Source organism: Aspergillus japonicus (assembly GCF_003184785.1).
Source record: "Aspergillus japonicus CBS 114.51 unplaced genomic scaffold BO86scaffold_48, whole genome shotgun sequence".
NCBI lineage: Eukaryota > Fungi > Ascomycota > Eurotiomycetes > Eurotiales > Aspergillaceae > Aspergillus > Aspergillus japonicus.
The window spans coordinates 1-13,000 of NW_020291685.1; the positions used below are offsets into that span (position 1 = coordinate 1).

At 57.2% G+C, this 13,000-nt stretch overlaps 7 protein-coding genes across 7 annotated transcripts; 3 read left to right on the forward strand and 4 right to left on the reverse strand.

The window, feature by feature from the left end:
- Nucleotides 1-553: 553 nt before the first annotated feature.
- BO86DRAFT_156602 (uncharacterized protein) lies at nucleotides 554-1,470 on the reverse strand. The gene has a single exon (XM_025666371.1). The coding sequence runs from the start codon at nucleotides 1,206-1,208 to the stop codon at nucleotides 690-692; it is 519 nt and encodes a 172-aa protein (XP_025525060.1). The 5' UTR covers nucleotides 1,209-1,470; the 3' UTR covers nucleotides 554-689.
- Nucleotides 1,471-1,732: 262 nt separating this feature from the next.
- Nucleotides 1,733-4,235, reverse strand: BO86DRAFT_318950 (putative C6 finger domain protein; the record flags this gene model as incomplete). Its single annotated transcript, XM_025668227.1, has 8 exons — nucleotides 1,733-2,405; nucleotides 2,460-2,725; nucleotides 2,784-2,834; nucleotides 2,883-2,921; nucleotides 2,968-3,505; nucleotides 3,555-3,747; nucleotides 3,857-4,077; nucleotides 4,147-4,235. 8 exons carry the CDS (start codon nucleotides 4,233-4,235, stop codon nucleotides 1,733-1,735), a joined length of 2,070 nt encoding a protein of 689 aa, XP_025525061.1.
- A 1,000-nt stretch (nucleotides 4,236-5,235) lies between these two features.
- BO86DRAFT_449816 (O-methyltransferase) lies at nucleotides 5,236-6,415 on the forward strand (the record flags this gene model as incomplete). The annotated part of the gene is made up of 4 exons (XM_025676750.1): nucleotides 5,236-5,694; nucleotides 5,738-6,162; nucleotides 6,220-6,272; nucleotides 6,305-6,415. Exons 1-4 carry the CDS (start codon nucleotides 5,627-5,629, stop codon nucleotides 6,413-6,415), a joined length of 657 nt encoding a protein of 218 aa, XP_025525062.1. The 5' UTR covers nucleotides 5,236-5,626.
- Nucleotides 6,416-6,501: 86 nt separating this feature from the next.
- Nucleotides 6,502-7,363, reverse strand: BO86DRAFT_319090 (type 1 glutamine amidotransferase; the record flags this gene model as incomplete). The annotated part of the gene is made up of 3 exons (XM_025668232.1): nucleotides 6,502-6,786; nucleotides 6,842-6,916; nucleotides 6,989-7,363. The coding sequence occupies 3 exons, from the start codon at nucleotides 7,361-7,363 to the stop codon at nucleotides 6,502-6,504; spliced, it is 735 nt and encodes a 244-aa protein (XP_025525063.1).
- Nucleotides 7,364-7,651: 288 nt separating this feature from the next.
- On the forward strand, nucleotides 7,652-8,734 carry BO86DRAFT_156660 (FMN-binding negative transcriptional regulator). Its single transcript, XM_025666372.1, has one exon. The coding sequence runs from the start codon at nucleotides 7,941-7,943 to the stop codon at nucleotides 8,712-8,714; it is 774 nt and encodes a 257-aa protein (XP_025525064.1). The 5' UTR covers nucleotides 7,652-7,940; the 3' UTR covers nucleotides 8,715-8,734.
- Nucleotides 8,735-9,122: 388 nt separating this feature from the next.
- On the forward strand, nucleotides 9,123-11,163 carry BO86DRAFT_367152 (Zn(II)2Cys6 transcription factor domain-containing protein). The gene is made up of 2 exons (XM_025670134.1): nucleotides 9,123-9,272; nucleotides 9,327-11,163. The coding sequence occupies exons 1-2, from the start codon at nucleotides 9,183-9,185 to the stop codon at nucleotides 10,917-10,919; spliced, it is 1,683 nt and encodes a 560-aa protein (XP_025525065.1). The 5' UTR covers nucleotides 9,123-9,182; the 3' UTR covers nucleotides 10,920-11,163.
- Nucleotides 11,004-12,798, reverse strand: BO86DRAFT_156703 (carbon-nitrogen hydrolase family protein). Its single transcript, XM_025666373.1, has 5 exons — nucleotides 12,290-12,798; nucleotides 11,742-12,232; nucleotides 11,445-11,666; nucleotides 11,345-11,389; nucleotides 11,004-11,285 (listed from the first exon to the last, which is right to left on the reverse strand). The coding sequence occupies exons 1-5, from the start codon at nucleotides 12,435-12,437 to the stop codon at nucleotides 11,115-11,117; spliced, it is 1,077 nt and encodes a 358-aa protein (XP_025525066.1). The 5' UTR covers nucleotides 12,438-12,798; the 3' UTR covers nucleotides 11,004-11,114.
- Nucleotides 12,799-13,000: the final 202 nt, after the last annotated feature.

Genomic DNA, 13,000 nt, shown 5'->3' on the forward strand with positions numbered 1-13,000 from the left:
GAGGTTGAAGGTGAGGGATGGGTTAGGGGGGCTCCTGCGGTTGGGGTTGGGGTCGGGGTTGGGGTTGGGGTTCGGTAAGGTTGGCCTGGGAGGGTGCGGGGGAGCCTGTACCGGGGTCGGGGCGGGGCGGAGGGGGTTGGTGGGGTTGATGGGAGGCGTTGGGAGGGGGGCGTTGTTGGCCTAGTGGGCCGGAGGTTGATGGGGGTGGAAGGCGTGGGGATGAGAGCGGGGGTAGCGGGAGCTGTAGCTGGCGCTGCAGCGGGTGCCTGCTGCTCGCTGGGCGACGAGGTGCGCTTTGGTGCGCTTGACTTGGAGGCCATGTTGCCGCGGTGCTACGAGCTTGTTTTCATAAGCTGGATCTGTGCTGATTTAGTCAAGCTGACTGTTTTATACCCCCCTTGCTATATGGACGGATAAAGAAGCGATTAAACTGCGTTCAAAGACCGGCCGGGTTCCATTAGAACACCGCTAGATAGATGCTATCTCCATCTCCTCTTTGACACGAAGTCAAGTCTCGCATTGTTCGAGTACATCGCATAACGATATCCATCATCCATAGAATCCTCTGCAGGGTGTGTATCTATCTACCAATCCTGGATGCATCATGCATTAGTCTCCTGCTGGAGAACGCCTCGAACGCCGCCCTGTGAAATACCTCAACGTTTTCTACCGGGGAACACCCCAACCCCCTACTGAAGAACCCCTCCAACCCCTCCTAACTGTATGATCTTCACCTCGTCGCCCTCCTCAACCTTGCAATCCGCCACAAACACCCCATGTTCCTTCTCCATATGCAATCCCCAGGAGAACCGGCCCTGGAACCGCTGTCCGCAGAACGGGCACGGGTCCATCAGTTTATCGTGCAACCGGCGGTGGTGCGCGCGCAGCCGGCCCTCGTTGTCGAACTGGCGATTGCAGCGCTTGCCGTCGGTGGTGACGGTGCAGCGCACGCGGTCGTGGAGCTGGCAGTAGCTCAGCGGGACGCGGTGGGGTTCCTGGGCGGGCGGGCTGAGCGGCTGCGCGGCGGGGCCGAGAAGCAGTGGGTCCAGCGCCGCGGACGGGATCGGCTGCACCTGCACCTGCTGCGGCTGCTCATGCGGCAGGGGACTCAGCTGCTGGTGGTCGGGCAGCTGGTGGAAGTAGTCGTGCTGCATGTAGGGTGGAGTTTCGAGCTTGATGTTGATTTCCGGGGTAGTTGGCTCCGTCATGGTGGATGCTCGAGTAGGGTTTTTCTTTTGATGGTGGTTGCTAGGGGAAGTTTGATTTGTTGATGAGGAAGCTTGGTATCTTGGAAGATGCTTTCTGAAGGTGTGGTTGAGAACAAGGTAAGAAGTGACGCTTAAATATGTGGGGAAGCTAGAGGCTAAAGATGAGCTCCGGTGCCTATTCACTGCGTAAGGATCGTGAGGTCGGCTAGGTTACAACTGAGACTCAAGGACTCGATCAACTGTGTGAATAGTTCGGTGTTGTTTGGGTGTGTGGCTTCACCGAGGCAGCGAGCAGGCACCGACGGTTGCCGGTCATCTCCTGTTGCGATTCACTGTCGCGCCTTCCGCTTCGGGATTTCCCGACTCAGTTGTGGACACTGGGGGGGGCAACTCTTTCATCTTCACACTGCGCGGCCAGGTGAAAGGAGTAAATGCGATTTGAGAGAAGATCTCCTCTCCCTAGGTCTGCAAGGACACGTCTTCATCTCCATCCACCTTCTATCGAAAGACCGCCAGAGGATCATCTACTCCAGCCAGCCCATGGACAGTCCAATCTCATCTAGACGCCTCAAGTCAGCACCCATACCCATACCCAGACCACCCAAGATCAACGACAACATACCTCTCATCCCCCCCACAGCCTCAAACGCAATCGCATAATTCCCCAGAACCTTCCACACCCCGCGCAGACTCTGCCGCAGCTCCTCCACGAACCCGTCCAGCGACCGGCCACTCCCGCTGCTCCCACCACCAGTCCCACCGCTGCTGCTCGAACTGACACTCCCCCGCGCCTTCATCCCCAGCATCATCATCGCATAGCTCGCCTGCATCGCGCAGCAGGCAAACGAGGGCATCGTGCGGGGGATTTCCACCCGTGAATGCCGGGCGAGGTACGGCGGCCGCGTGAGCGGGATCTCATTAGTCGGGTTCGGGTACGGGAGGTTGTCGAGGAGGTTGGTGATGTTGAGGGCGGCGTGGAGGCAGATCTTCGAGGAGGCGTGGCTGGAGAAGGGGAAGGAGATGCGCGAGTTCCGAGACTGACTTGGGGGTGGGTTCTGGGGCTGGGGGCCAGGCATGCTGCAGCAGCTTGGGGCTGACGTTGTGGATGACGGGGTCGTCGCGTGGAGGTCGCAGTGGCGCCGGCGGAAGATGGCGGCGTCTTGGAAGGCGCAGAACCGGTGCGTTTTGATCCGGGCGCTACTTTGTGTTAGGATGGGGTGAGGGGGGAATGAGGACGGAGTCATGTCTCACCTGTGGAGCTTAATCTCGGCGATGTATTTCATGCTCTGCAGTGCTATGATTTCGGGTGAGTCGGTGGGTGTGGGTGGGAACCGCGGGATCGAGGGCGATGTCGCCCGACACGGATGTAAAAGGTAAGTGATCTGGCTGTCGAGATCCATCATACGCTTCGAGATCCAGGGTGCATTGTACTGCGATTTGATGGTGAGGTTGAGGTCGTGGACGAAGGTCGTGGCTTCGAGGATAGTCTGTTGGGCTTCGATGAGGAGTTTCCAGCCCTGAGATGTTAGTTCAAGGTTCGACACTCTGGGTAAACTACTCTGAGAGGAAACTTACCTTGGGATATGGGGTGACGAAGCGAGGATCATAAAGATTGATTACAGGAGGCTAAAAGGGTCAGTGGCAGCATTTAACCAAAAGGTGAGTGGCACGTACCATCCCGCTCACAATCGAACCCTGACATACCGTCATATACTGTACTCGTTAGCACAGATCTCCAGTCCTCAAGCAAGAAACATACGGTCATCCACCACGCCCTCCGTCGCGCCTCCGCAAATCCATCCTCTTCAACCGTCTCGTGTAAAGACACACTCATCGCTGCCGTCAAAGCTTGTCCCGCCCGATTACACATCTTCTGGATATTCCCCCGCTGCGCATACTCATAGCTACTGAGCAACACCAATGCCATCACCGCCTCCAGCCCAACCGGCACTTTCACGTGAAACGGCTCGCGAGTGCACTGCGCCACTCCCTCCGACAGCGCGCGCGAAGGGTCCGACGCCGAATCCAGCAGTTCCAGATCCGCCTCCACAGCCTCCAAGGCTGACTGTGCATACGAATGCGCCATTTCCCGTCGGAGCTTGATGCATTCCGGCTTCGAGGGTTGTCGCACCTCCGGATGGGGTATTAAGGAGAGGATGGCGCACACTGCAAGTGCCAACGGGCTGGACGGTCGGTATGTTGGGGGGCCGTACACGGGTTTGTTGCGCGCGGGGAGTCGCTCGGGCGGAGGGAGAAGGGGGCAGTATAGATGGATGAAGACGTAGTATGCGTCCAGTCTAGTCTTTTTGTCAGCTCGCCTCCGCCACATCTTGAAACTGCACATACATATCCTCATCCGACGCATACGTCTGCAGGAGATCCGGCTCCACAGCAGGCTCATCCTCTGCCTCAGATGGTATCCGCACACTGTCCTCCGCGAAAATCTCATCGAAGATTTGTTCGATTTCTGACACTGAGCTCTCGATACTTCGAAGTCCTGCTCCTGGAGCGCCCAGAGTGAAGAGCTGGTCCAGCCAGACTACTCCTGTTAGCCTACGTACCTACACCACACCACCATACACCCAAATACGTACCCTCATCCTCCTCCTGCGATAGCGAGATCTGCGATGAGGGTCCTGACCCCGAACTTGACCCTGGTAATCCGAGCCCCAACCCATCCACCTCCACCTCGTCGTTGGAGATCGAATTCAGCGACGTATCCATCGACCCGGACACCGGTGTCAACGGCCGCTTCCGCTTGCGGATCCGTGGCCCCCCGCGCTTACTGGGCACATAGGAGCATGGTGTCTCTCTGGCGACGCAGTTGCCGCATCGTTCGAGTCCGTCGCAGCGGATGCGGAGGGTGCGACTTTGCGACAGCATCAGTGATTTGCCTCTCTCGGTTCAAGAGGTGTGTTCATGAGTAAGGGAAGCATACCAAGCAAGACAAGCGAGCTTGACTGGCGGCTTACTAAATTTCCGATGTCCCGGACGAGTGGCGTCTGGTATTGTTTTGGGATCCTCCATTCTGACTGATGGCTGGGTTATTCGTTCATGCGCAAATCAAATCGTGTTGAGTGTTGCGACAAGCAGCGGCAGAGTTGAAACGGAGATCGCCATGGCTAAGGGCAAGGATTGGGATATAACCAAACCCCAAGCATAAAGAGAGATCCCGCAGGGACGGTGCATCAAATCCCGGACGACGAAGGTGAGACGGGGCGGTGGCTCTAGGTCGGGGTTTGACTTGCGTGCCACCCGGGCCCGCAACAACTGGAACCTGCAAGACTTCTGAGATTCTCGGGATCCTTACCGAGATCGCGGGTGGTATGATCGGAGAATTTTGAGGGGTGATTGGATGCGAGTGGTCGAGGTGGGGCAAGAGCAAACCCCGAGGAGATGGAACGGAGACCCGTTGCTTGCATGAATCATTGGGTGGGTTGCGTGGGTTGGCTGCCACTGACGCGGCATTGTTTCTTATCTCTTCGAGAAAGCAGGATGATATTGCAGGTGATTACACTCCCTGTGTCGGAATGGGCAAGGGAACTTGTAAGCAGTTTTGTGGAAGGCAGGCGTTCGACCCGTGACCGAGTATGATCCAGACCATGCCAATCAAGCTTTGTCCTATTCGGGATTTATTTCCAAGATACTAGTAATCTCCGGAATGGAAGACGCAAAACTTTAACGATTCGTGACATCCCGGTTCCGGATGCGCCCGAGAGTATTTTGTGCCTGAGGCAGCAGTTTGGGGAGAAAGGTGGATATGGATGCTCCAAATTTACAGTACGTCAACGTCGATGAAAGCGCGATGGCACATTCTTCTCATGCGACTATGCTTCAGTCCATCCAGTCGTGGCTTTTGAATATGGCTAGTAGCCATTAGTATGCAACTATCATTCATTTAGTCAGCTTCAACCTCTTGATTATAAGTCTAGGTCAAACATAGGGAGAACAGCGGTACTAAGTTATATTTCTTTACTTAAAGGCAACGAGCCTTCTTTCATGAGCCTTTGACTGGGTAGTGAGATTCTTGGACCTTTGAAGTGAGGCATGAAAGCAGAGCCTTTTATTTCATTTCCCCATGAACTAAGCACAATTTATATACAGAGATTTGCGACCTCATATTGCTTTATTGTGCCTACCAATCTGAGATTCAATACTGCCTTGCTAGAACGGCCTTCTTGCGAGTAACATTAGTCCAAGCGATGTTTACTGCCACTACGGAAGATTGAGCCTACCTGTCCCCAAATCCCAAGAGACCCCGGCCCATCACTCCCGTTACTTCCGTCGAGCCCCAAATCCTCAAACCCAAACTACTATTTCATCAACAAGCTCTATCATACTAACAAGCTTTCTGACCGTCCCTTAATGCTGCTAGACTAACAGCTGCCTCAACCACTCAAACAGCACCCCATTCCAAGATGTCTTCCTCCACCCCCCTCGTCGCCCCACCCCACATCCTCCAGCTCCTCTCCACCCTCCACAAAAAGTCCCTCGACCAAGAAGCAGCCATCTCCCGAAAGGAGCGAAAGGAGAAAGGCAAGGGTCGTCTCCTCCGACATTTTAGACAGCCTCGCCGACAGCCAAACTCCTGTCCTCAAGCAGGATGAATTTGACCGCCTCATGCTGGACAAGTTCATCGCCCTGGACGCGGACAAATGCCAGTTCGTCTACCAGCTCCTCACCGCCATGGGCGCCACCACCGTCATCGAGGCGGACACCAGCTTCGGCGTGAGCGCCATCTACCTCGCCCTCGCCGTGGGCAAGACCGCCGCCCGCACGGGCACGTCCGGCACGGTGATCGCCACCGAGAAGGAGCCGAGCAAGGCCGCGATCGCGCGCGGGTTCTGGGCCGAGTGCGGGCCGGGGGTGGAGCGGGTGATTGTTCTGCGGGAGGGGGATTTGCTGGTTACCCTGCAGGAGGGGGTATCGGAAGTGGATGTGTTGCTTCTTGATAGTGATTTCGCTGTCTGGCTTTTGTGGCAAGGGATTGTGGCTGACCCTAGGTGTGCAGCATGGTGTGCGCTGGAGCTGCCCACGCTCAAGACGGTTCTGCCGCGGCTGCGTGTCGACGGATAAATACGATCCCCGCGGCGGAGGGGTATAAGGAGCTTTTGGCGTTCTTGCGGGATCCGGGGAATGGGTTTCGGAATGTCACGTTGCCGTTTACGGGGGGGAGGGGGTTCGAGATGAATACTTATTCGCCTTGATTTGGGGGTGTTGGTCATTGTGATGTCGGGGCATTATTCCGCAAATGATTCTGGTGTTTTCTTACGGGGTGAACAATAGGCTGTATCTACTCCCTCGCCCACTCCACAACCCGTTTCAACACCGTCAACCCATCCGTCGGCCGCTCCAGGCGAGCCAGATGGCCCTCCAGCTCCTGCTGCGAAAGACCCCCGTTGTACACATCATCCTCCTCCAACAACAGCTTCTTCGCCATCTCGGCCTCGATCTCCGGATGCGATTGGAAGGAGAGCACCGTGTTCTGCTGGTTCACGAACATCTCATGGTTCTCCGCGAGGTGGATGAACCCGTCGCCGGGCTGGGCCACCTCCCGCACGTGGAACTCGGGTAAACGCTGCCCGGCTCGTCAGTTTACTTCAAGTGGAAGGAACGGTGCACAGGCAACATACGTAGCTGGTAGTGTTCTCGTCACACGCGAAGAACTTCCGGCCCGCTTCCGTCAAGCGCACGTCTTCAAGACCAGCCTAGCATACCCGCAACATTAGCCCTCACTTCTCAGCCCCAGACAAAGAGTCAAGAGGGACAAGTATACATACAATCGGCCCCGAAGGCACAGCGCGCACGACACCCCCAAACGCCCGCGCGAGAGCCTGATGACCCCAGCAGATCCCCAGGATCTTTGTCTGGGGTGCCTCCTTCGCTGCGGCGCGCACAAACTCCAACACCCCCAGCACCCACGGCTCGGAGGAAGACGCATCCGCTTTGCCCCCCGTCAGGACGACCAGATCATAGTCTGCCGGGCGCGGGAAGCGGCGCTCGAAGACCGGATCGTACATGTCGATCTGAGCCGTCGGCGCGACGGCAAGGAAGGATTCCTGGTAGCATTTGCGCACGTCGTGCCAGAAGGCGGTGTCGGGGGGTGTGTTGACCAGGATGGCGATGCGGAGGGGGGTCGGGGTACTCGTGCTCATTTTAATTGGTGGTTTGACTTGGCTGGAACTTTGAGTTGAAGCTTGCTGAGATTCTTTACCAGGTTACAAGACACGAATTTGAGAGGGTTATATACCTGTTTGCTGGTGCTATATGGTCCTCCTGAGGTACTGATTTTCCCCTTGTTGGGGCACCATCGCACCTGCGCACCGATTGCGGTTAGAGCGGTTCGTGCGTGATGGGCTTTGTGCGTCAGCTACCGGGAGAGAATCTCCGGTGCATCACCGGTGACTCAGTTCCTCCAGGAGATTATGGTCGACTCCAGAGCGATGGATTTTCGATTACATGCTGCATCTATGGCAAATTGAAGGGATCTGGAAACGCTAAACCTAATCGGGTGAGCGAGAGCGATGCTAGCGCAAGGTAGACCCACAAACTACCCGATCGGGTGTACCAGAACGATCCCGGGCCCCAATTCCTTCCATTGGCATTGTCATCATTGGAGAAAGTTGAGTATGGATAAGGATACCCCTATAAGAAGGTCACATCCTCCTCAAGCATTAATGCCAAACCCTTCGCTCACTGCCCACCAAAACGAACCATCCCCTAAAAGCCAACATGTTCATCCCCAGCGTCCACGCCGAAACCGACACAGAGGCCCTCCTCCAATTCATCCACGACAACCCCCTGGGCCTCCTCATCACCGGCATCCCCTCCTCGGTCCATGACTTCCTGCAATGCACCCACGTCCCCTTCGTCCTCGACCCGCCCACCCAAACCGAGCCCGCCCGGCTACGCGCGCATATCGCCAAACAAAACCCGCAAGTCAAGGCCCTCCTCGAGACAGCCCCACAGAACGACAACAACCCAACGCCGGAGATCCTCACGCATGCACAAGAAGTCCTCGTTGTGTTCACAGGAAGCCACCACCACTACGTCACCCCGAAATTCTACACCCAGACCAAACCGGACACCGGCAAGGTCGTGCCCACCTGGAACTACGCCGCCGTCCAGGTCTACGGCAAGCTCTCGGTGTACTACGATTCCCGCTGCGCGAAGTCAGGCCAGTTTCTCGCGAAGCAGATGCGCGATCTGTCGGCGCGGTGCGAGCGCGGGATTATGGGGTTTACCGGTGAACAGGGGCGGCAGGGCCCGTGGACGGTTGAGGATGCGCCCGAGCGGTATATTGAGCTCATGCAGCGGAATATTGTCGGGGTGGAGATTGAAGTCTGTAAGGTGGAGGGGAAGGTCAAGATGAGTCAGGAGATGCGGAAGGGGGATCGCGAGGGGGTCGTCCGGGGTTTTGCGGGGTTGGGGGGCGAGACGGGGACGGCGATTGCGGAGTTGGTGCGTGAGAGGGGGGAGATGGCGGAGAGGAAGAAGGGGCTGTAGTGTAGGATTTGTTGATGGTCGAGAAAATATTTGTGTGATTTTATTGAGGAGTCAGGTTCACGCGATATACTGTGTATATGCTTGATGTGTAATGTCCTTGCGGCAAGCTTCTTTGGATCAGTTTTTGCGGCCTCATAGCAGGCACAATTGTTCGAAGGCTATACACGACAGTTGTGTCTGTTCTCATAAGCAATACATATTGATTAATGATTTTGAAGAGCAGTCTCGAGCCGCTTATGTGCCCAGTGCTGGACCATGGACATCCGTCATGAGCCCGTGTACTAGAACTATAGCTTCCATTTTAGGCTTAGCTTCAACCGACTGCGATCTGGCTCGGTTGAGCACATTGGAAAGGCACGTGATTGGTCCTTGCCACTTCTGCCAAACGCACTCTTGACTCACCCGTCACAGCATCTCCGACTATCACAGAATCATCGCATCATCAAGAATACGCCGTGCAGATGACCCATGTACAAGCCTGCACCGCCTAGGCCGAAGAAGACCGATATCATCCGCTCGCGCGATGGCTGTACCAGCTGTCGCAAGCGCAGAACAAAGGTTGATTTGCCCTACCACCGCAGTCTAGAACGACAGCACTAATCGAGAATCCAGTGTGATGAGCAGAAGCCAGCATGTGGGACTTGCGTCAGATTGGGGAAGGAATGCGAATATGTGAAACCTGGCCTCAGGTTTCAGGTTGTAACCGGGCAGAGGTCGAGATCCCCGTCGTCAAGTGAAACATCGTCCAATGCGACGGCACAGGAGCTGGCTGGTGACCAAGGCTCCAGCACTCAAACTGGGCAGAGACTCCGGATCGAAACCGGCAGTCTGGTCAAATCTCTGCAGACGACGGAGCGGGACATCTTCTACACCACCTATTGGGAGGACCGCTGTCTACCCGCCTTACACCCCGTCTTCCACTCTACCACACTCCTGGTCCCCGACATATCGATCATTAGAGACGCGGTGCTTGCCCTGTCTTCTTGCAATATTAGCCGTCTCCGTGGGGAGCGCAAAGTATCGACGACCGCAGTGATGGGCCCGTGGAGTCCGAGTCTAGCCCACCAGACCGCGAGCCATTTGTATTACTCCTCCGCCATTCGGAGACTCGCTACCTTGACCTCGGTCGACCTTCACCACAATAACACGGTCATCCTCACGACGCTGGTGTTGTTCGCCCACCTGGAATCCGCCATGGGCAACTTTGCAGGCTTCTGCTGTCACGTGCAGGGGATTATGAATCTCCTGGAGTGGCGGCAGGGTGTCGCAGACCCCACGATCAAATCGCTCCTCACCTCGTGGATGCAGATCCGTTATGTGGTCTGGTGGGCTCGCGCCTACTTCAGCTCAGTAGAGATTCATCAGCAGTTGCCGTCCGTCCCGTTGCCCGTCTCGCTGGTCGGGGATTTACCACACACCCCGCACGGGCGCCGGGTCCTGGTCTTGAGCATCATGTGCGAGTCCCATCGCCTGAATTTCAGGACTGTGCTTCAGTATTGCCGGGGTCAGATGAGCCCCCTGGGAACCGGAGATGATCCAGCGACGTGTATCTCCCGACTCCGCCAACAGGCTGCAAAACTAGACGAGTGGCTCGCGCACCTCCCGCCCGCCGAGCAGCCCATCTACGGCCCTATCGACCCGGCCGGCAGCCCGACCATCCACTTCTCCTCGCACAGTGCAGCACTGAACTACGCATACTACGTCGTAGCGCGCATCATGCAATGCAGTGGTTTTCTTACCCTCCTGCATACCCCACACTCAACCTCGCTTGATCACCATCCCCACGAGGAAGACGTATGGGTCCAAGCCCTCGTCCGCATCGCCCAAGGCACCGACATGCAGACCTCCCTCACGCGCAACAGCTACACCATCGGATTCACGGGCCTGCTGCTGGCGGGGATCCTGCGATGTCGAACCCTGTCGGTCGGGCTGGCGATCGAGCAATGGCTGCAGACGCTACTGGATCTGCAGCCGACCGAGGAAGGCGCGTTCCCTGTGTACCAGACCCTCAGCGTGGTGCAAGCGATCAACCGGCAGAGGGCGGTCGGGCGGGATGTGTTTGCCGTGACGCAGCCGGTGGACGATGGCGGAGGGTCGCCCAAGGTCACGGCGTATAACAGTCAGTCAATCAGTTGTCTTGTGTTTCATGGGTACTGTCGACAGAAAGGGGGTGTTTTTGAGGAGTGTGTCGTGTTAGAGGGGTAGGTTTTATTATTCTCATGTCTTGATGCCTCAGCTGTCTGTAGTCCAGCGGTAGGTACTGTACCCCCCTTGCAGTCAAGAGGGTCAATCACAAAAAGCCATAATCAAAATCGACAGATCAATGGAACAACAACAAAAATCAATTTCTAATCAGTATACTACAGAGTGGAGATGCGTCTAAGCCGGCTTAGCTCTCCTCTAGTTCTCCTCAGCAGGAGCCGGGGCATCCAGCGGGGTGGACAGTCCCACGCGATCGACGGTGCGGGTGTACTCGACCCCACCGTTGACACGGTCCTCGCGCACGACCAGGTCCTTGCGGTTGGTGTCCACCAGCAGGCGGATCAGGTCAGGGCGCATGTAATGGCCGCCCTAGCAAATCGATTAGCCCGCGCACCGGGGTCTCTTAATCAGGGGCAATCGAAACTTACAAAGTCAGCCAGGGACTTGGACAGGTGGCACTCGTCGAGGTCGATCTGCATCTGCAGTCAGTCTGGAACTCTGTTTGTAACCGGGGTAGGCGATACGCACATCGACGAACAGCAGACCCTCGAAGTCGGTGCTCGGGTGCGGCACCAGGTTCTGGCCGTCGGGGCCGAAGATGCGGCCGTGGCCGTTGTAGATCTTGGGGTCGTCGAGCTCCTTGCCCGGGGGCGTGTTGAGCTTGACGCCCTCGGCGGTGATGGTCTGCCAGGGGGCGAGCGTGTAGGTGCCGGTCTCGATGGCGTAGGCCGGGGTGACGATCTGGGCCATCTGATCAGCATGAATATCCCACCACTTGTACCGGACCTTGAGACTGTCCTGGGACAAAGTTGACAAGGGACGTACATCACAGTTGGACTCGGCGATGTTGGTGGCCGGGTCGGGGTACTTGAGGGTCTCGCGGCCGGGGTAGAGCGGCCAGGCGGCGACGTGGACCTGCTCGCCGAGGGAGGCGGCGTAGGCCTTCATGAAGGGGTTCATGTTCTCCCAGCAGTTGAGGTGGCCGAGGCGGCCGATCTCGGTCTGCATGACCGACTCGGTGGTGTCGCCGGTGCCGTCGCCGAAGACCAGGCGCTCGACGTGGGTGGCGCGGATCTTGCGGCGGTGGTTGATGATCTCGCCCGCGGGCGAGATCATCACCTGCGTCGTGTACAGGCTGGCCAGGTCCAGCTCCGAGTAGCCCAGCGAGACGAAGATCTTGTTGGCCCGCGCCGCCTCGCGGATCCGCCGCATCTCCTCCGAGTCCGACGCCAGGCTGTTCTCCCGGTACTTCTTCAGCAGCGGCAGGCTCTCCTGGTAGGTCACCTTCCACATCCAGTAGGGGTAGCCGGGGATCCCTGATTTTTGCAGCAGTGGTTAGTGAGATGTGGTGATGCTGGGGAGGGAGGACGGACAGAGCTCGGGGAAGGCGATGAACTTGCAGCCGGCCTTGCCGGCCTCGTTGATCCAGTGGATGGTCCGGCGCGTGGACTCCTCCAGGTTGAACCAGCCGGGCTCGGCGTTGACGGCGGCAGCCTTGTACTTCTTGAGAACGGGGGCCATGGCGATGGTAAAGGGGTTGATGCGAGAGCTGATGCTTTGCTTGGATTGTTGAGATGCTTGATGCTGGTGATGATGGGGATACAGAGTGGCACAACGGCCTTCTTATACCCTCGCAGGGCACCTGCATCTCAGTCCGACCGACTCAACGCGACAACGTCCGCCATCCTCACTCCATCCGGCTCACGCGGAATCGGGTTCTGCTGATGGCAGAATGCGTAAGGAGTATACAACGCGGTGTCAGTGTCAATCGCGATATCGTGCCATGACCCGGGGTTTGGTAGTGCGGAGAAGCAGTGGGGGCGTGAGTGGATGAAACGAGCCCGTCGGGCGCGGCGCATCGACGGGTTTTCGAAGGGGACTGATTAGTCGTCTTCAACCAAGACATGATGTGACGATCTGCAGAGTGAGGATGGCCCCGCAGTTGACTCCATTGCGGCGGTTTCCTGGGTTCTTCAACTGATTAGACTCAAATCCCGGCCTGCAGTGAGGCAACGGGGGCCGTTGTGCCCGGCCGGGAATTCACGGAAGTATTATTCCTGGACTTAGGGCTGGGCTGGGCTGGG

What these genes read in the sequence shown, in the direction of transcription:
- BO86DRAFT_156602 (XM_025666371.1), bottom strand. Translation starts at nt 1,208, where the DNA reads ATGACGGAGCCAACTACCCCGGAAATCAACATCAAGCTCGAAACTCCA.
- BO86DRAFT_156660 (XM_025666372.1), top strand. Translation starts at nt 7,941, where the DNA reads ATGTTCATCCCCAGCGTCCACGCCGAAACCGACACAGAGGCCCTCCTC.
- BO86DRAFT_367152 (XM_025670134.1), top strand. Translation starts at nt 9,183, where the DNA reads ATGTACAAGCCTGCACCGCCTAGGCCGAAGAAGACCGATATCATCCGC. An exon ending in GTCGCAAGCGCAGAACAAAG is followed by an intron (nt 9,273 to 9,326) that starts GTTGATTTGCCC and finishes TCGAGAATCCAG; the next exon opens with TGTGATGAGCAGAAGCCAGC.
- BO86DRAFT_156703 (XM_025666373.1), bottom strand. Translation starts at nt 12,437, where the DNA reads ATGGCCCCCGTTCTCAAGAAGTACAAGGCTGCCGCCGTCAACGCCGAG. An exon ending in TCGCCGAGTCCAACTGTGAT is followed by an intron (nt 11,667 to 11,741) that starts GTACGTCCCTTG and finishes CATGCTGATCAG; the next exon opens with ATGGCCCAGATCGTCACCCC. An exon ending in CCAAGTCCCTGGCTGACTTT is followed by an intron (nt 11,286 to 11,344) that starts GTAAGTTTCGAT and finishes TCGATTTGCTAG; the next exon opens with GGCGGCCATTACATGCGCCC.